The 22,344-nt window shown below is 37.6% G+C and overlaps 1 protein-coding gene across 1 annotated transcript in view; it reads left to right on the top strand.

Moving 5' to 3' along the window:
- Window positions 1–21,095, top strand: part of CRPPA (CDP-L-ribitol pyrophosphorylase A) — a 107,220-nt gene extending 86,125 nt beyond the window's left edge. The window contains exon 10 of the mRNA XM_005480838.4: window positions 18,702–21,095. Within this exon, the coding sequence (XP_005480895.1) occupies window positions 18,702–18,806 (105 nt within the window). The 3' untranslated portion in view covers window positions 18,807–21,095. The remainder of the gene's footprint in view (window positions 1–18,701) is intronic.
- Window positions 21,096–22,344: the final 1,249 nt, after the last annotated feature.

Raw genomic sequence — 22,344 nt, 5'->3', positions numbered from 1 at the left:
ACTCATCCATTTCCTAAGATCTATTGAAAATAATGAAGTTTTTCTATGAATCTGTGTTTAATTCTAATATATTTTTGGATTCTCATCTGATGTAGCAGTGAATTTTACTATCTATGTTAAAAGCTGTTCTCCCATTGCCTAGTTTTGTAATTCTGACTTTTTTGTGGATTGTGTCAATCTGGTTGTCCAAATTTCAAGTAAGTTTTTGTAGCTACATCCCTTTTTCATCCCTATAAGCACTCAGAACTGTTAATGTTGTACAGAAGGATATTTTAAAAACACTCTGACCTATATACAAGCCAAATTCCTCACCTTTTTTACATTGCCTTTGGAATCTGATTCCTGCTTTTATTTATGTAATGGAATTCTATAGTTTGCTCATTTAAGCTTCACAATAGTGTTACAGCTTCTGGTCTTCATTCTTTCCTTTTCATGTAATGTCTGAAGCTACAGCTGAAAAGCAGAATTTGCCAAAGAGTGAAAGCAATACACAGATAGCAGAAGTGGACAAAATATACTTTGGGTGAACACATTATTCATGCTGATTTCTGCTTCTGATGGCTGGCATTTGAAGATGTAATTGAATTTTTCTATAGTAGAAACAAAGGTATGCATTTTACATGTTTTATGAAGAATGATTTAAACTGTATCTGAGGTACAGATAATTGTCAATAATGCTTTGTCTTAAAGCCAATGAGATTTAGAATCCCAGATTAAGTACGCCATGGATAAATTTGTGACAAATGAGCAATTCATATCAGCCATTTTCACACCTTTCCAAGAAAGATGCTGTTCTTGGGATGCCATCAGAACCTTGCAATGCACTGGCCAGAAGCCATCCTCAGTTATTGCAGCTGAAGTACATGGTGTTTGTTATGTGTGATATCAGAAAGTACATATCTACCCACTGTAAGGCTGAGGGAGTTTGTTACTGCCCACAGCCTCTGCTGGGCCATGGTTCCATCCAGTGAAATAAACAAAACCAAGTCTTGGTGATCTGTTGATGTTGAATCTTGGATGTGTCTCTGCATAAGGTGGGACTGGCAACCTGGGCAGTAGCTAACTAATCTATTCTGGTGATTTATGATGCTTTTTATGTTTTTGCTGTTCTTTCAAGAAAAGAAACTGATTCCAAAATTAACTTTACAAGATTCCACAACTTACAAACCTGAAGTGCAGTTGCAAGTGACACAGCAGTCTGAATTACCTGACTTAAATACAAGGATTCATGTACTGTCTTTTTTAATGAATGCAAGCAATTAAGCTTCTTGAATTTTGACTGTTTGGTCATGAATGAGTGCTATTCTTTATATCTGAACTTTTAAAAAGTATTATTTTCAGATTCTAAGTTATCGAATCAGATCATATTTAACTGCAAACAGTGAGTGCAGGCAGAATCTCACAATCATGCAATTCTTCTGCTTTGTAATGCTGCTTATCAGACTTTTCTAGTTCTTTTCATCTGAACTGTATTTCTCTTTGCCTAACTCTTTTAAGAAATTGAAAAGTAACTGAGAGCAATTGCTTTTATAAGTAGCTTCAGTCTTCTTGATAAAATTAATGTCCTGGAACTGGTGTGCAATGACATCATTCACAAATCAGTCTATTTCTTGTTTCCTTATTTTGATGTTTATTTTCCATTTTATATCAGTAATATAATCCAGGCATTTCAGTCCAAAACAGTACTTCTTGGGTGGTAAAACTCAATAGGTATTTAGTTCCATGCCTTATAAATCTACTAGAGGCAAATTATAATTGTCTTGAAATACAATGCTTGTCATAACTTATTACAGTTTATGTATTATCTATTGTGTAAATACAGTATTGGTTCCTTTAAGCACATACCAAAGTCAAAGCAGAATATAACATCACAGTGGCCAACACAAGGACACAGAAAATTGTCTGGGGTCCATGGCAGCTTTCTCAGAACATTATCAATTAAGCACAATAAAGGATTGCTTCTTCTTACTGATTTGGCTTTAGAGCTCCTGGTACTTACTGACTACAGAATATGAATCTGATTGCCACATATTTAAATATTAGACAAGAAAATGTTTCACTGAAAGAGTGGTCAGGCTTTGGAATAAGTTGCCCAGGGAGATGGTGGAGTCACACTCTCTGGAAGTGTTCAAAAGGTGTCTGGATGTGGCACATGAAGATATGGCTTAGGGATGATTCTGCTGGTGCTGGGCTGATGGTTGGGCTTGTTGGTCTTGAAGGTCTCTTCCAGCCTTGATGATTCTGTGATTTGTTTACTTAATATGATGGTAGTTGCAGAAACAAGGATTCGTATACTATGCTTTTAAAATTCATTACTTCCCTAAATGCATCCTAATGAGGTGGAATGAATCTAGAAATGCTTTGGGAAAGATGATTTTTGGCATATTTACAGTTTATAAATAGCTCTGAATTTTAAAATATGTTTTTTCTGATATTTAGGTTGATGTTTAGAGATTTCCTGATTAATCATTTTAAATTTCATTGCAAAATTATAATGGCCCTAACAGATATTTATTTCCATTTTGTACAAAACTGGTTTTTATTTTTAAGTTTGTTTGAAGAAATTAATTCTAGTGTACATTCATAAAGCTTTGAGATTGGTCATGAAGAAATACACAAAATTCACATTCAAAATGCACACTTCAAATTTCCATCCTGGTATTAAAAACTTATAAAAGTATATTGAAAAAATTAAAAGGAAGAATAAGTCAGATAATTTACTCTCAATAATAATACTCTAGGCATATATATGAATTGCAACTATAAAAGATTTCAGTTGTGAGTTTGTGCCGGTTTATCTCCCCGAAAGGTTTTGTGGTGGTCTCTGTCCGCCCAGGGAACGCCAATTGTCCGGTTTATCTCGGCTGTTTGAGGGGCCTGGAAGGCCCGGGGGTGGCCTTGGGGCAGCCCGCGTGTCGAAGGACGAGAAGAGGCTTCAGTTCTTCTTTCTGGTTTTATGTTTATTAATTGTTTATCTAAAAGATGTTCTTTCAGCCTAACAAAGATCCGCTCAGCAGTCAGCCATGGGCACACTGTCACTGCCCTCCGGGGCAGGCACCTATCTTTATACCCATTGTGACGTGTACAATATTTATCATTTTTCCCCAATACCATCTATTCTTATAACTCGGTGTACTCTCAGTACTAACCAATCCAAAGGTGCCACCGTGGCCAAAGAAGATGGAGGAGAAGAGGAACAGAAGGAGGACAGGACACACCCCAATTCCTCCATCTTACTCCTCCAAACCCCCCTGTACATAAATCTTAAACCTTGTGTCTCACTCTCTAATTAACTAATCCCTTCACCATTCTCCCGGTGAAGCCCTCATCCTTGTCGTCTCCTGTGTAGGGTCAAAGTCCAGCTACCAGACACTTCTGGCAACATTCCAGGAGTCCCGAGCCCCCCCCAGGGTCTCGGAGGCTCAGCATCTCAGGACTGAGATCTTGAGATCCGACAAGTTTGGACTTAATGATTCTCTCTATAAAAGTGAGACCTGTGTCTTGAAAGTTTAGATTATAGAACTTATTGCTTATATTGTCCAGGATATTGGTAAGAGAGCAAATATTTGAAAAAAAAATTCAGGGAAGTGGAAGACAGGAATTTTTTTCTACTACATGTTTCTATAATATTGTCTAGTTTATATACTGTAAAAATGTGTACTGCACCATCACCGTTATAGGAAGAGTAAATCTCTGAGGCATGGACAGAAGCATATTTTTTAGGTGAAGATTAGCCTAAACAGTTCAGGAAATCCTTTCTGCTAGTGTCTGATCTGGTTATAGGAAAGGGTATACAGAAACCAGTTCCAAATAATCAAAATGCAGTAACTTAGAAAGGATTTTTAAATCCCATCTTTGGACTGGAGCAAGTCCACAAACAACCTCAAGCAAAAGACAGCCTGTGTTTTCCTAATGGACCTTGAAGGGAATATGTTGCTGTTGGATTTGTTTGACCGGGGGAATGGAATATTTTGAGCATATGAAAGGGTTTTAAGCAGCAAAAGTTAAAGTTCTTACCAGGTAAGCTTCAAGTAAGTAATGGAAAGAGAATCTCAGCAGTTATTGTGAAGGGGACATTGTGACTGAGGACAAGCTGGAGTGTCAAGAGAAGAGGCTGTGGCACATCTGTACTGCTGCAGACATAATTCTGCTGACTGAATAGGCAGCAGATTTATGGAAGCAGAACATGCAGGGTAAAAACTGAGGCCAAGAGTGGGCACAAGGGAATACAGTTTGTTGAAGACAAAAGAGATATTGAATCAAGAGAGGATTTAGTGGAAATGGAGTCAGAGATTACTTCTTTTGTCCGGAGGAAACTTTTAAAGCATGTCCATGAAAAGCCAAACCACACATTTATCTAATCAATACAGGCTGAGGAGATGAACAATGTGAAATCAGTGCCCATGTAAAAGGATACATGCACTTCTAAATGCAGCTGTGAATTTGGAAACAAATACTGAAGCTGGAAGGGAAAAAAATAAAAGTGAGTCAAAGTAAGAGAAAAAGTAAAAGTTGTGCTTTCTAGTTGGAACTAACACCTAAACTATTTGAACAGCAGAACTGGTTTTTAATGCTGGATAAGGCTTAAACAGAGCTACATTCCTTTCCTTTTTTACCAAACAAATCTATGACATAATAACTCTGCAGGCTCTCGTAACTGAGCCCACATGGTGAGTGCTGGGATTCATATCTGTGCCATCCAGTGTTCCCACTTGACTAACTGACCTTTTCATGAGTATTATTTCCTTGGTGACTGTGGATACCAAGATCAGAACTCCACAAAATTAAGCCACTACATTTCCCTTAAACATAAATGTTCTAATTGTTATGCAGTTTCTATTAAAAAAAAGTATTGACATTTTAAAAGGAGTTTAAAATTCCTCAGCAGTATTATATCCAGGATCTGTAATGGTTAGATGCTATCAAGATTTTTGCTATGAGAGTGGAGGCTACTTAGTGTTCTGTTTGCTTTCATTTTTGACTGTTCTATTCAGAGAATAAGCCAACAATTTTGTTAAACCCTCTAAATTATTCTTCAGTTAGTTTTAAATATTGTTCAAAATTAGCATGTTTTAAAATACTTTAGACATTTTGCAAGTGAATTATACAAGTCTCATGATAATCATGATTCTTGCATCACTTCTAAATACTGGCAACAGTAATTTAGATGAATATTCAATTTTTATAGGGAAAGGTAAAAAAACCATTTCACATGCAGGTAGTCTACAAGAGTCTACAATATCACCTCTTCTACCTTACTGTTTTGGAAAAATGGCAGTCCATTTTCTTATGAAAAATACTAATGCTATCCATCATAGTGAAAATAACATCGATCACTTGTTCAGCCCATGGATTTCAATTAGCTTTGGATGACCCACATTTTAAAGTGATGACTGAGTGACGTGATAAACTCTTACATATCATGTTTAATCATGCCCTTGGAAACTTCTGTAGATAGTTTCTTCAATGCCTAGTACAGAAGGTACTAGGGAGAACCAAACTTGCCTGTGCAGCCAGTCACAGACATATTTTAAGTTGCAAGTAGGCGCAAGATGGTTTTAGAATTTTTGAAAGGAAACTTTGGTAACAGTTTAATTGAAAGTGTTAAAGGTCTCTTAGTCTCTTCTGTTATGCAACTCAAGATACAACGTACCCGAAGAATAGGATTAACACTGAATGATAATCCCATAAAAACATATGTGTTCATAGCTAATAAAATATTTAATATGCCTTATTTTTAATAGAATATCTTAATTATAGGGTAAAATTAATCTATCTGCTAAAACAGGACTCATTCTTTTTTTATTCCTTTTTTATTATATTTCTTTCTGCTTCTTTTAAAATCTTTAAAATAGCATTTCTTCTAAAAGCACAATATTTTTTTTTATTTTACAAGTTTTACCACTTGGATATATTTTCATTTTGAGTGCTTTTGTTTGTATATAGACAGGCTATTGTGTTACGTGATTTGGGCTGATACTTGTTGGCAGAAAGAGAGAGAAGTCTGTCTTGGCAAACTGATTTTTATGTAAAAGAACATCTGTGAGCTCTATCTTTGTGGTGTAGCTGGACCCTCATAGCCTAAGAGAAAACTAGAATCTAAAAGCAAGCACATCTGTCCCCTTACAGCTATAAGGATTATACATTGTGAGTTGAAGGATAAGGATTTACTCATGAACCCTGAGGAATGCTACTAACTGCTTTATCTGTTTGCCATGGTTTTGCTGCAAGGCAAGTTATGTGCTCTTTTCTGCCTGCCTATCACTGGGCTTCACTCAAGGGGTTTTTCTGGAAACTGGCTATTAACCCTCCAGCTGTGCCATGGTTTAATCAGTAGCTATGGCAGGAGAGAGTTCTCCATTTGATGTCACAGTGGAGGGATGATCAGGTGGGGGTGAGACAGAGTAGCCATCACAGCAGGAGCATTAAGGTTGGAGAAGACCTCCAAGATCATTAAGTTCCACCTTTGATAGAATACCACAGTCCCCACTAAATCATATTGTGAAGTGCCACACCTACTAATTTTTTTAATACTTCTAAGCATGGTGACTCTACCACTTCCCTGGGTAGCCTGTTCCAGTGCTTAACTGGTGTTAAAACTTTTTTCCTGATTTTCAACCTGCACCTCCCCTGATGCAACTTGAGGCCATTTTCTCTTTGTCCTATTACTGGTTGCCTGAGTCTGACCCCCACTTGGCTACATCCTCCTCTCAGGGAGTTGTAGAGCAAGTGGCATTACATCCATTCACACTTCCATGGGAAGAGACAGAGTGTCGGGTGTTTGCCATTCCTCTTGGCTACCCACTGAAAACAGAGCACTTTACCACTGTGGTTTCCTAGTGTGTTTTTATACTTTCCTGCCCTGTCTGTTGGATTAGGTGCAGACTGTTCACTGCTGCTTTCTGAACCTCTGCTCACACCAGATTTTAAGACTCATCCTTCCTCTAGGATTAATCATTCAAAATTCATATGCTCCCACTGTTGCTTAGCTGAAAAGTTGAAGTAAAGGACAGATGCTCTATTTGCACTGACTTTAGACTATGGACTAAGGATGACAAAGAAATAAAGAATAGAGAAACTGAGAGTTTGGATCAACATTTTCAGAAGTTATTATTATTATTATTATTATTATTATTATTATTATTATTATTATTATTATTATTATTTCCTTGTGCCTTCTGAGTAGGGATTCATTCAGCTCATGTCCTAGAGTGCTGGTCTGATAAATTGTCCTGTCTTAAGTGAGTAGGTAAACATCGTGTAGGTAAAATACCTCAAGGAAAACAATAGAGTGCAAATGCGCTTTCTCCATTCACAGCAGTTTTGAGTGTCTTTGAGCATACCTGTGCTTTGAGGTACTTTGCTTATGGAATCATTCATCCTTGCAAGAAATTTAAGTTCCTTTTCTGCTTATGACATTCACTGTGTGAAGACTGCTTTGGAGCTGGAACAAGTTTGTGTTTTGTGCAAAAGAATGTTGAGAACAATCAGAATTACTGCAAAATTGATGTGTTAAAACCTAATATTGGTGTGAGAGACAAAGGGAATAAATCTTATTACTAAATTCTGTTGTAACTTGTTTTACTCCTGCTGACTCCTCTCCTTTTACTCTCCAAGGAGAGATGTCACCTCATGTCCTTGTAACTTTTGTCACATTTCTGGATGCTTTTTCATCAGCCTGTGTTGGTTTTTTTTCATTGTTTTTGTGGTTTTTTTGTTTGAGTTTTTTTCATGTAGTTTGTGTTCTGTTAAATGTAAACTAGCTTGGCCTTACATGAAAGTCTTGAATTGCAAGGAATTTATATTTTTGCATTCCAGCAGGGTGTAGAGCCTCAGTTACAGACAGGAAAATACAGAAATGGACATAAACTATGCCTTAACATCACAGACATGTAGTCAGAGAAGTAGAACCTGAGTGATAAGATGAAAGCTGTAGGATGGACATTCAGGTGTGATTCAAAGATGTTTTTATATTTCAGTGTGTAACTTGTACACAAAGTTTTTATGATTTATGCTGCAATCAATCCCTCCTCACAGAATGATGAGATGATGCAACTTGAGAGCCACTTTGTATGCAACTAGCTAGATTCAATTAAGAGTATCAAATTAGGAAAATCTGTGATATCAAACGATTAACAGTGAGCTTCTGAACAGTCACGCCCTCTCACTGTGTCTTGCTGCCCAAAACACTGACATCTGAGTCACTTTAAAACTGCTTTTGAAATTTTGAGAGAACAGTTTAAAACCAATTGCATATTAGATCTCCTGTAGCAAAATACAGAGTTTAAAATTGAAATTCAGTCTCTGTAACTGCAAAGTCACCAGGCTTGTAATACTGTCATTGCTTTTGGTTTGTATTTCTGTAACCAAGATTGGAATGTGGCCTTTACCCCACTGAACTGATTTTATCATCCTAAAAGTTTGGAAGCCACAGGGCTGGATGTGAACAATAGCCCAGCACATGTCTATGCATACTTTGTCCCTCAGTATCTCTTGGGTTTTGTTTACTTCTTTCCCCAAAGAAGAATTTCTGTTGTTGTTGCTTTTTAGAAGGCCATATGGTTTTTCCTCTGAGCCATCTCAAATAAAATATCTGTAATCAAAAGGAATGTTTCCAATCAATTTGTTACTGCAGCCGTGTGCTTGTATTTCAGATTATTCACAGTCTGTAGGAGTGGTATAATGAAGATTTTAAAGACTGAAAGGACACATGCCTCTTCTTATTTTGGAGAGCTGAATGTCTATTATGCTTATATTACATATAAAGTTAGCACTTATAGAAGGGAAGAAAAATGTGCTTCAGACTGGAAGAAAGGAAAAAAAAAAGATCACATTTCCTCTGCACTGATTTTTAGCATCCCCCCAGGAGATTCAAATGCATCACTCATTCTTTCCAAAAACCTTACAATTTTGTTAGTCATTAATTAATAATTGTCCAGTCTTTTTATATAACCCTGCTAGTCACAATCACAAATTGTATGTCACAAAGTATATGAAACTGTTGCAGCACATTTGTATGCCAAGTTCTGTAATCTGTGATAGTGAAAGCATTTCATGTCTTGTACAATGTTATCAACTTAGATGTTTGTGAACTACTGTGTTCATTTTTTTCTTGAAAAGTGACAAAACCAATCAATGTTGTCAATGCAATTGGTATAGAAAGGAAAAACCTCTAATAGTGAAATATACTGTGTTGAATATACCCTAAATATGTATTTTCTGCTTGTGCTAGAAGTTTATTGAAGAAGTGCTGTATTGTTTCCTCTATTCCCAATAGGTAGTTTTTGGAATTTTTTTGTAATTTATTATTTTTCTTTTGTAATACAGTTACACTGATGACCCCAGATCTCACTGGGTAGAAATGTCCTCTGTGCTTCTTTGAAGATTTTTTAAAATTACTGATTTTACCTGCAGTATATGGCACAGTTATCTGTCAGACAGAGCCTCTGACATTGATATAATCTCACCTGATCTTTAGCAGTGGGTTTTTTAAAATATTTTCAGGGTGAGATAGTTGTCTATTAAAACTTTTAACTGCGATTTTTCCTTTTCCCCCTTCTGACTTGCTCCCCTACCACTTCTCTCTGTCTTCTCTCTACAATCTCATTTTTGCCCTCCTTCTAGGAAGGCAAAAGTCCACCTAGGGCTAAAACAACAGTCATCAAGTGAAACAGAGCTTGAAACTGCTGCATTTCTGTTTGTAATAGGAGAAAACCAGCTAAACTGTGCTGAGCTGCTTTTGCTCTGCAACTAGCCCGCTGCATTTGACATATGTCAAATGCAGTCATACAGATCCGTAGCTGCTGCATCTTTGCATGGTGCCTGGAGAAGTGCAGCGGTCTGTAAATGATTTGTGTGATTAGGATGTTGTGTTTTGCAGCAGGCCAGCACCTGTTAACTCATTTTTTCTGTGGTGGGTCTGCTCTGTATTCCTGGCTAGCTGCAAAACTCCATGCTGCAGCCCATTGAAGTACTGATGGACTCTCACAGTGGACAAGACAGCAGATAACCCACGACACAAACACTCTGAGGGGAATGCTGTTATAACTTCTTCACAAGGGAAGTGCAGGAGCAGGCACTGATCTCTTCTCTCTGGTGACTAGTGACAGACCCAAGTAATGGCATGAAGCTGTGTCAGGGGAGATTTAGGTTGGATAACAGGAAAAGGTTCTTCCCCCAGAGCGTGGCTGGGAACTTGGACAGGCTCCTCAGGGAAGTAGTGACAGTACCAAGCCTGGCAGAGTTCAAGAAGTGTTTGGAAAATGTTCTCAGGCCCATGGAGTGATTTTTGGACCTGTCCTGTGCAGGCCCAGGAGTTGGGACTTCAATGATCCTTGTGGTTCCCTTTCAGCTGAGGATATTCTGTGATTCTATGTCCTGCTGCTGTGGGGAAGGCTTAAATCCTACTTCCACTTGAATTTATCAGTGCTATCAAATTGATCCACAACTTTCTGAAAACAGAGGAATGACTTGCTACAGCTTCAGACAAGTCTTAGGTTTTCAGCAATTCACAGTGAGCAAGTTTTTCAGAGCAGAAAGCAAGGTTCCTGTGCCTCTGGAACATTTCAGCTTTCCTGTACTGATGACAAGAATAATTTTTTCCTTCCCCTTAAAAACCCTTATTGTGTTGTTTTTTGCAAGGTTACCAGAGAGACACCTCATAGACCCTGTAGGTAGCACAGTAACATATATTAACATGAATACCTTTCATGTTAACATTTATATTTCATATTTGGTAACATACTGTATTAAGAGACCACCTTTAAGAAACCTCAATCACACAATATAGTTTTGCAGACAACCACATCTGTTAAATGGCCTATTTCTGCCAGTACTTTTGTACCAGTCCCATACAGGTGGCAGACCTGCTGCTAGCTTAAGGATTAGGGAGCTTTTGAAGCAACTTAGAGGGCAAGATGATTCACAGGCATGGTGTTGTCACTGCTGGCACGCTCACTCTTGTAAAGAGCTTCCATCAGATAGTGGCTAAGTGCTGAATGAAAACTCTTGCCTAAGATGCAGTGATTGAATGTACTCAAAGTGTTCTTCATAACAAGCTCTTCACAGAGTTTTTTTGGTCCAGGAATTTTTAGTGATCATTTGGCATGATCACACAAGCAGCGCTTTTTACAGGGGGGAAAAAAGATTTGGAGAACTGAAGGAAGGAACTGAACCCTGGTCACCTACATGCTGTAGAATATGTAGATAATGGAGCTGTTTTAAGCCTGCTGATCTAGGGTGAATCTGTCTATTCTTATCATACTAGAGAAAGGAATCCTATTTGAGTTTTTGTTAGTTTGTTTATTTGTTTGTGCTGTTTTGTTGGACTTTTTTTTTTAACAAATGAGTAATGTTTATCTTCAGGTTTAAATGTGTGAATCTTACATGAAAAGATAAAAGCAAAACCACCGGAAACTTAATCCTCACAGACTCCAGAAGATTTAAAATATTTGTTTGTTCTCAGTAGATTCACAGTCATTTTAAATTTTGATGGCTCTCCATTTTCTTTGTATAAACTATAAGAAGCATGGCTGATCAAAAGTGTGAGAGAGAGTTACAGTACAATATTTATGCACAGTTTATCCAGATTTGGCTTGATTATTGTGAATGTATGCCCATTTAACTACAGGGAATTAACTCAGATCTATCAGAGTTCACTAATTAAATGGTTTGCTAAACTTCATAAGCACAGTGACAGCTTGGTTCTTCCTGTGCCACTCCCTTTTTTCCAATCCTCATTGCATCCTCGGTATCTAGATTTCAAAATTATTTCTATTTTGAGGAGTATTCAGTAATGAAAAATTGATTGCATTTTCTTAGTTCAGAAAGGAAGGCTGTGTGTACAGACATTCAATTATGAACCTGCTCTAGTAATTTTGATCCCAGCTACCTAGCTGAACTCAAGTGCTACCTTAATTACTTATGTATTACTTGAAAGAAAACCTAAAAATATCCACAGAAATACTTTCCTTATCTTTTAGAATGATCTGCATAGCTATCTTCTTATTGAGATAAATTGTTGCATTGATATCATGTATGAGATGACACTTATCAATAGATCCTTTGGCAAATGGATTAAAAATGTGATGTGGAAGCATTTTAAGAAGAAAGGAGACCTCAGATAATTTGTACTATTACAGAAATTGAGGTTTCTTTAATGTGTAGATGCAGGCCAGTGCATATCTTGAGGGGGAAAAATGCTTCTTTGTGAATCTACAGATGAATTCCTCCTGGTATGATTAAACAACAAACCATGTTAGATCGTTGATTTCTGGTAGTGGAAGAACCTCTGTCCCACTTCAGAACAACTGTTTCAATTGAAAGTATTAATTGAGGAAGAACATTTCAAGTTTCAAGCTGAGGTTTTGGAGGTTAGATTCTCCACTCAGTTTCTCTTGGAGCAGATGAAACACTCAGTATGTGATGTCAGGTGAGTTTTGGAGGGATCTGGTATAGCCTTAGTATAAATTGCAGCATTCTGTGGAGTTTTAAATTAGCAGCAGCTCCTCTTGTGCAGCCATCATAGTCCTTAGCAAGATGCTTCCCAGAACAGAGACTGTTTCAGCACTTTTCTGCCCATGTCTCCTGGTGTGCACCCATATCCACACTGAGAAAAGGAGCAGGGGGCACGAGTTCCTCCTGTTGGCTCCAGCCTTTTTCCCTAAGGTAGCAAGAATGTGCAGTACAGCGAGTTACTGTCTTGTAGTGTGGTTCATCCCTCTCTCCTTCTCTGTTTTAGTGGGAAAGGTGTCTACAGAGTGGTTAGTTTTTGTTTTTTTAATGACTGTGCTTGGCTGTGGTAGCAACATGGAATTTGTGCCTCAGTCTGGGGGGCACTGTTTGATTGTGGCTCTGTGTATTCTTGATGCATCTGGTAGGGACAGAAAGGCTCAAGTGTCACTTCCCAGTGGTATGTAGGCTGTATCCATACTGGTAAGAAAAACAGGCCAGGGATGGTTCTGTTGTCCTCGGGCTAAAAGGCACAGCATGCCTCATCTCCATATGGCTACATTCTCATTCCCAAAAGAGGGTGGCCTCATTCAGCCTGTCCCTTGGGAGCATTCCTTGGCCTGTGCTGTCCCCTGAACTGTGCCCAGCCATTGTCTGGAAACATGTTAGCTGTCAGGAGCCAAAACGGTGCCAGGGAGCAGGCTTACAATGGAACAGCAAGGGCAGGAGCATGCCTGCATGCCAGCACATGCTCCGGCCCTCTTTGTGTTCCTGGTGCAAACATAACTGTGTTCATACTGATATTGCCTAAGTTTAGCAGGGTCTTTAAATCCTGTTCTCAGGCTTTCTGTCAGCCATATAATCAGGACTATATGATTCTATTAATTTGAAAAAAACTTTATTCAATGGAATGTCAAATAATATTAGAGCAAGACAGAGTGCAAATAATGGAACACAGCAGTTTTATTCTTTCAGCAGAACAAGACAGAGGTGATAACTGCAGAGCCTTTCTTTTTTTTGAGCTGAAAAGGATAGGTGTGTTTTTCAAACTATTCTTAAACAGAGCTAGTACATATGTACATTGAAATGCCTATATGTGAAGTTTCAGTTGGGGAAAAAAACTAAATCCTAAACAGATTGAAGCAAGGAAATGAATTGTAAGGGAAATGTCAGTAAGTATTCAGATATCCTCACAGTTTCTTAAATAAATGCACATTTGTAAAATATCAGATTACATATTCCAAACACAACTTTAACTCTGTCCCTGTAGCCATTCCCACTCTTAATCTGCAGACCAGAGAACCCCTACAGTCAGAAAGTCTACATCAAATAAGTTCTGAGTTTGAGTTACAGCCATCACACAATATGGTTACATTGGACTACTTTCACCATTTAATAACAGACAAAGTAGATATTTTATTTTGAAATCAAAGTGCTGTTATGTGCATTTATGGTTTATAACATTGGCAGTTTTTCTGAATACTTTTTTTTCCAAAGTACATAAATATAAAGTGGTAAAAGTTTTGGTTTTAGTTTATAAATGTAGTTAATAATCCGTTCAAACAATAAAAATTTCTATTCATTAATGGCCAAGAAATGGTTAGGGGGTGGTTTTTCTTTTTACAGGAGAATTATTTCAATCAACTGGATGAAATGAGTAGACAGTGAATATCACAATGGTTTGAGGGGAGTTCATGGCACACCAGTTGATCATGTGGAACTTCAGTTATTAATCCATTAAAGTCGTAACTGCCTCCAAGTCTTCAAAGGTCTTTTTTAAGGATTTCTTTAATGAGGGCAAGAACTATTCCTGTTTTCTCAGAGCAGTGTGTGCAGGGCTGTGCAGTCACTGCCTGGCGCTGGGACTGGCCGTGCTGAGCAGTAGGTGGGCAGGAACGTGTGAGAGCTCTCGGGGCTGCAGGAGAGGAGGATTTGTATTGATCCTCCTGCTCTGACATCCTGGCTTTTATCCTGGTTACAATATAGGCAAACATGTCAGGCAATTAAACATGTGAGGACATGGTTCTGCTTGATTATTTGACTTCCTGCAACTAATAAGGAAATTTTTGAAAGATTTAGTGCTATGCTATTGAATATAAAAGAAGTTTGGAGGCCTGTATGTGCAATGGAGTTAGGTGTGGTAGATTAAGTTTGTCCTGGCATCCTTATTGAAGCTTCCCTGTAGGCACTATCAGCTGTAATCAGCATTGTTGCCAGAAATAACATTGCAGTGTCAAAACCATGAGTGTTCCAAGGGTATAGTCAGAGGACTTGAAGTGTTCACTTGTTTGTTTAACTTTAAATTAATTAGGGCCCACAGGATTATTTTCCTTTCCTGGGTTGTTGTTAAATCCTGTTATTTTATTTCTTTTGAATTTTCTTTAGAACAGCTTCTGGTGTTCAAATTATGTTGAAAATAACTGCTTACAGGCAGAGTGATGGCCTAAAATAAATAGAGTCCTAGCAGGATTTTGAAACAAGAAATACCTAAAATATAGTTTAACTGTTTCATCAGTCATTGAACAATGTGTTACCTTTCAGTAGCTAAAATTTTTGCTAAGTTATTTTCTGGTTTTGTGTTTGTTTTTGTTTGTTTGTTTGTTTGTTTGTTTGGGTTTTTTGTTTTTATTTTGTTGGGGGTGGGTGGTTGTGATAATGACTAGAAATGATGAACAAAAGTTTTAAGTTATGCCCAGGCAGTGACCATGGGATACTACGATAATGATTCTTATCATAAGAGTGAGTCTTGATTCTCAGAAAGATACAGGATAGGCAAATTGAAATTCCTGGAGGAGTCCAGTTCATTGTGTTATTCACTAACTCCTTCCAGTGAGACTGTGACTGTGAGAGTAAAGCAAGTTGAAGTCAGCACATACTTGATTTGATTTCTGTGGCACTGATTTCTCCTGCACTCAGAGGCTGGCTCCTGGGACCAGGTGCTGGACACTCTTCAGTGAATGGGTGACCCTGAGATCAGAATGGGATAATGTTACTGGGAAAGACCCTTAGCACAAATCTAAAATTAATAACCCCTATGATAAATACTTTAGAGGATTACCTCATTGAAATCCTCAGTATGTACTTCATGAGGCAGTTAAACCATCAACTGGAACTGTATTTAAAATAAGAATATATTTTCTATTCCATTTTTTACATAGTTTTCCTAAATGAGATGACATATATTCCTTTAAAGAAAAACACTTATGGTTATTTCCAAAAAACAGACATAGTGTGACCAATCCTTCACAGGGGCCAGTAGGCTTCCTGAAGAGTTATAATGATGGTATTAATAATCAGATTATTAGAAGTGAAGTAACTGTAAAGCTTGCAGTTCTAATTTGTGCTGCTTACTTACTATGTTTCTGGTTTTAAACCAGTTTCAATTCAGCAGTCAGTTTCAGTGGTTTTTAGACAACTTCTACATGCAGGTTTCTGTGCACATTATTCTGCCACATTGCCTGCCTTCCAAATATTACTCATAAATCTTTGCATGTTTTTCCTTAAGAACATGGAAATTAGCACTAAAGCTTTAGATTTAGCTTTAGAAAAGGCTTTTTTCAGTCTAAAGGAATCTTAGGGTGTCACTTTCAATCTCTCCTGTGAAAGTTAAATTTCTTTCTCTTGCTTCCTTTTATGTTCAGAGACTTAAATAATTTATTACTGCAAAGGAATGTGTGGTGAATCCAGTAACCAACAGAGGATGTGGAAAGATTTATTGGGAGAAGCATTAAGAGCATTCTGGGCCAGGTGTATTTTATTTCTTTTTGTGAAATGGAAAAAAAAATACTATACACCTCCAGCCAACTTCAGATATGGCTGGAAGCCCATTTGGAAGACAGTGTCTGTAATTGTGAAGTGCTTCTTGAGATAAACTGAACAAAAAGTGATGAAGGGCACAAGGAGATTTGGCATTGCTGAATAGCAAGAGCTGCATTGCTGGATTCTGAAAGCAGCTGCAGCGTTTGCCATCTGAGTGGTTCCGCTCTCCTTGTGCTTTATCCAGCACTCCATACCCATGGGAAATGAGGCACTGAGTGCCCTGCTGAACCACAGCAGTGAAGTCTGAGTTTGCCTTTGCACCCCTGGCCCATGACAAAAGGTTCTGAAGGAGCAGGACCTCAGCAGCCTTCTGCACTCCTTGTTTAACCGAAAAGGCGTCACTCAAGCAAGGCACACGTCATGAGCGTTTTTATTCTACCACAGTTTTGTAGAACTCTAATAAAAAATTTTACTGCATATTGAAATATATAGCATGAATTTGTGAGGAGTGTAATCTTTTGCAAGGTTACAAATTTAATTATTTGATGATATTTATGACAAAATGCTAGGCAAATACAAAAATTATTTTTTCAAGAATGATAAAAAAATCAGTTATAAACTAGCTATTTCTAATACAATCCAATTAGGATCTCTGGCATGTTTAATTTCATTTACATAAGTAAAAAAGTTAATAAGAGCATTGTCGTAGAATCATAGAATAGTTTGGTTTGGAAGGGTTCTTGAAAGGTTAGTTGCCTATTCAAACCCTGCTCCAGTAAGCAGGAACATCTTCAACTAGATCAGGTGGCTCAGAGCCCTGACCAACCTGACCTTGAATGTCTTGAGGGATGGGGTATCCACCACCTCCCTAAGAAAACTCTTATATTGTTTTACCTGCCCATCATAAAAACTTTCTTTGCTGTATCTAGTCTGAATTGACTCTATTTTAGTTTAAACCATGCCCCTTGTCCTGTCACCACAAACCCTACTAAAAGATCTGACCACATCTTTCTTGTAGGCCCTCTTTAAGTGCTGAAAGGCTGCACAAGGTCACCTCAGGGCCTTCCCTTCTCCAAGCAGAACAACCCCAACCCTTCTTCATAGGATGGGAGGTGCTCCAGCCCACTCATCATTTTTTGTGACTCTCCACTGGACCTGTTTCCTCACTGAGAATGTTCCAGGGACACCTTTTTCCATTCAGTTTTTTCTTCTTCACCTGCAACTTCTTAGTCTCCAGTTCCCCTCTGTGCTAGCTGAATAGGCAGGTCCCTTCAGCAGTTGCCTTATTTATTAAAGAGCATGTTTTGATATTGTGTTTTTGTATAAGTTGTGGAAACAATTTCTTCTTTGTCCGTTAGTCCAAATTTCTTAAGTGTTCTCTACAAATTCTTCCTTTGTGCAGCATCTTAGAAAAAGAGGTGAAAAGATGTGGAATCAATCTGCTCCATCCTCCTACCCCAGGCAGGAAGATCTATCTGTGTCACATTTTACATGGATGTGAGTCTTATGTTATAGGACTCTCCTGATGAGTTTCCTTGATGTGTCCAAAAATCTCTTCCAAGGACGTATACTAGTCCTTACTTATGGCTTCCATCATGGAATAAGTTGAATAAATGGATGGATAAAAGCTATTGGTTTATCCATCATGGCTATGGAGAACAGCTCTTCATTTCTCTTTGTAGATTCCCGCTACCTCTAGAGTTTTGTAGACCTTTCTTTTTCTCTGTTGCTTCACAGAAATTGTTCTCTCCTATTTCTCACTCCAGGGATGTGTCCATGCCTGACTATACCTGTTGCTATTTCCCCAGTGCACAAATGGAAATCCTACTGGTAGCAAGAGGCCAACCTTTTATAGTCCATACAATTAAGAAAACTTGGTAATTAGACACAGGACTCTTTCAAATATGAACTGGAGTGCTCAATTATAATCAGCGTTTCATTTTATTGCTGTTTCCTGTGTTGGTTTCTATACTTGCCTATCAAAACCAGACTACTTTTTGAAGTGATTTGATACAAAAATCAGCCTAAACCATTGAAATCACAGTGCTTGAATGCCTTTGTGAATTCAAGTAGTTGGTAGACTGCAGATGGGACTCAGTAGGTGCCTAAAGTTGCAGGTCTTTAACTCTGCCAGTCAATTAAATCCTGTATTTTGTTCCATGTTTTCAACCCCAAAATTTTTACTGCCTTTTAGATTTTAAAAGTCAGTTAGGAAGTCAGTGACAGAATCAAGTTTTTTGGTGGTCTCTGAGTAGATGGAATTCTAGCAGTTTTGCAACAAGAAGATTGGAGAAAACAGTTATTACCATGAAATTGCACTTTCTTAAAATAAAAGCTTTAGAAGTTCTTCTTCTAATAAAGAGCTTTGTTTCTTCAGCAATAATATGGTAATTTGGCATAATTGAAAATTGATTTTAAATATTTACTTTTTCCACTTTTGTAAATACATTGTTTTCCCTACTCCCTCATTTTTCCTTTTCTCTTTGTTCCAGGACCCTTTGCTGCTTCAGGAGACAGTAAATTCTGCTGCTGCTGTTATCATGGCATTGATAAAGGACAGAAACCCAGAGCTTATTGGCCAGCTGTTGGTAGCATAAGATCATAAATCATGTGTAGCTTTTGGAAATGTTAGTTTTCATCATCTGTTCACCAAAGGTCTTAAGTAATTTTATTCTTTGTTGAAAACTCTGGATTTATGCCATTTATTATTAAGATCATTTAATAGCATATTTTTGATATTTAAAATACAATCTAATATTATGCATAAAGTGTAAAAGGAAATACAAATAATTCTGAGATACACTGGGTATATACTGTGAGGAATGATACTGAAATGTTTTTCAAGGTACTGATCATTTTAATGGTGCACAGAGGACACCAAAGCATTCATGCAAAATGGTCTTTAAGTATGTATGTGTGTCGTACTCTAGGACTGCATGAATTAAGTTTTATTTCAGATAAAGCACAGCTCAACTCTATGTGAAATTATCTTAAAATTGCTGCTGTAATACCTCTTAGTGAATGTAGAGTTCCTTACATAGTGTGGCTTTCCTGCCATAAAGAGAAATGCAAATTGCAGGAGGTATTGGAAAGGTCAGGTGCCCGTTCTCTGTGGAATGAAGGTAACCTCAAATCAGAGAAAAGATACACATGGGTACAAGGAGGTGCCAAGCCCCAGTTTTCCAGATGCAGTGAGCTCTGGCTGTAGCCTCCGTGGTGCTGCACTTCTTCCAGTGCCCGTGTGCCATCGTTCAGAGCTCCTGTAGCTCCACTGAAATAGGAAGAGTCTGTTAATTCATGCATAAGAATACAATTCTCATCTCTTGCTGGTTAGCAGAGGTATGTAGTAAATAGCAGCAAGGAGAGGAAGCATTATGAACTCAAAGATACTCTGCACTGATAGTCAAGTGCAGACCATTGGGACAGGAAGGTGAAATGGTGAATGGTTATTATGTGGAGTGTCTCCAGGTATCACAACCACTAAGAGCAATACAAGCAGCGTCCCTGAAAACGTGTCTTTCCCTATGCATCAGACCCAGGATTTTGTCTCTCCTGCAATTTATGAAGGGGCTAGGTTAGTGTCTTACATATTTGATATGAATAAAATCTTGGAGAAGTATCCCCACTAGAATTGTCCAGTGAGTCCCTGATTCAGTCTATCACTGTCAGTTCAGCAAGTTTCCCACTATAAACAGCACCCCTCCCCTTACTCCCACCATGTTCCACTCCCTCTGGTGCTCAGACAAAACTTGGGATAACAAGCTCCCTGCTTGGTCCCTTTCCCTTCACATGACTATTTATATCTCTGGTTTAAATCCCTTTTAGAACCTGATCTTGGTCCCAAACTTCCTTCATTCCAAAATTAAATAAAGAGTTGTCAGCTGATGGTTCTATATCCAAGGCATACATTTTCCACACACAAGTCATGCAAAGATAACTAACAAATTTCTTGTGCATCATCTGCTTTCTTCTTTGCTTCTTTCTTCTCTGTGCTTTGATTAATAATTTGTCCTTTTCTGACATTGTACAACATAAGCATTCATATTAGCTCTGTGTATGGCTATACAATAGGCATATTTTATTCATACATATATTCACGTCTGTTCATATGCAGAGCACACAAATAAATGAAGAACTAAAGAATTTATTACTGGTATTCATAATTTAACAGGACAGCTCTCACAAATAAGTTTTCTGAATGTGCTTTTACATTAATAAATTTGATGAAGGAATTTGTCCCACAGGCTTTTAAAAGACATGATGAAAGATGTCTCTTTGACTGTATTTTGTTATTCTTGTTTGCTTGAAGACAAAAATGCAATCTGTGATGTGTTTTCCACAAATAATGAGAAGGTGAATTTATAAAACCCTTCATGTTTTCTATCCACTCTAGTTTATACACCGTGATACTGCATTAACATTGGTTTGTGTGCAACATCATTTGCTTAAACAGAGCTTTTATTTTTTAGGGTTGTTTTATTTACCTCATTCTCCTAAGAGGATTTCAATCCAATTAAAAATTATACCGCAGTGAAGTGCTGTAATAAAAAAAAAATATTATGGTTGTTTAGTTGTTTATAGATTTATTTTTGAAAAGAGAACAGACAATGCACAAGAAAAAGTAAGTTTTGGGTCATCCAATATACTTAGTACTAATCCTAAATGGAAGATAATAAGCTTTATTAATGTACTGTTAATCATTGTGTTATGGCTTTTTAATCTTTAGCAATCTTTTAAAATAATCTACAAACACTGAGAAGTCCATTTTGCTGGAAGCAAATACACCAACAACAGAACTACTAGAACAGATCACAAAATACTAAAACTGCAGTAAAAAAAAAAAAGAAACTAGGCTGTGATTAATGCTATTGTGTATCCAAACCAAATTTAAATGGGTTTTGTGTGATTGTTAGTACTTACAATGGGAATAAAGATATAAAATGAAATTAAGAAACTGGCTGATCGTTTTTTGTCTGTGCATAGCTTCTCACAAATAGCAGTATACATGAGAAACTTGGCAGCCTTTTGTACACACATGCTGTTTTGAATTTAACTAGTGAATCAGTCACCACCCATATTGCTTTGAACATTTGGACAGAGATAACAGAAAGTAAATAGAAGCTCAGACTCTGCCAGCCTTGCTTACCTTACTCCTTAAGCACTCTAATTAGTATTCTTTGGGTAGTGTTCATCAGAAAAGAGAATGCAAAATGTGGCCCAAGAAATGCTTTTCAAAAATCCAAAGTTTTTGCTTTTCAAAAATGCAAAGTTGAGTGCATTGGATTTGTATACTGAAACTAATCCACTTCATGCAAAATCTGAAATCTGTATTATTTGTCTTCAGTCAGTTAGGTAGAAGATTTTCTATTCAGTCTTTTTTTGTTTAGCTTTTCAGACAACCTACTTGAAAGAAAAAAGGCTTGATGGTCCTCTGAAGAAGAAAGAAATGAAAAGGATAGAAGATGGTGGCATTATTAACAAAAAAACTCCAACACCCCAAAACTATACCAAAAAGCAAAGAGAAAGAAAGTGAGATGTTACCTATTGTAATAAGTGGCATAATAGAGTCAACTTTCATTGAGCTCATCTTAAAAATTTATGTAGGCTGCAGAACAAAACTGTTTTGGATCTCATGGAGCCTTTGGTGTATTCAGATTTGTATTTCTATCTGACACCAAAATCTCATCATCTCCACAGTGCTGTTCTATGTGCCATCCAAAGAGAAGCTTCCAAAGACATAAAGTTTCCAATCATTTGGCAATTTCTGAAGACGAGTACATTTACTTTGAGACCTGCAATTTTTTTTAAAATTTTGTATCTCCTTCCTCTTTATCCATAACATTGATCTGAAAAATTGTAGTTCATCTTATCAACCATCCACCAATGTGCAGACAATCCCTTCATTGCTGTTGAGGGAGGCTTGGGAGCTCAAGAATAAGCTGATGCTAACAGTGTTCCTGTAGGCCAGAGTTTGCAGCAAGATTATTCCTGCCCAACTCAATCCAATTTGCACCTGATTTGGAATAATCTGTAAAGGCACACAGTTTGATGACTAATGCCCTGCTCTGGGTGCCTACAGTGAGATACCAGGGTGAAAATGGGTTCAAATCTTTGTGCCCCAGTGCCCGCACTTTC

This window comes from Zonotrichia albicollis, chromosome 1 (genome assembly GCF_047830755.1).
Source record: "Zonotrichia albicollis isolate bZonAlb1 chromosome 1, bZonAlb1.hap1, whole genome shotgun sequence".
Taxonomy (NCBI): Eukaryota; Metazoa; Chordata; class Aves; order Passeriformes; family Passerellidae; genus Zonotrichia; species Zonotrichia albicollis.
The sequence above is the reverse complement of the archived record's forward strand: the minus strand, read 5'-3'. Positions and strand labels throughout refer to the sequence as shown.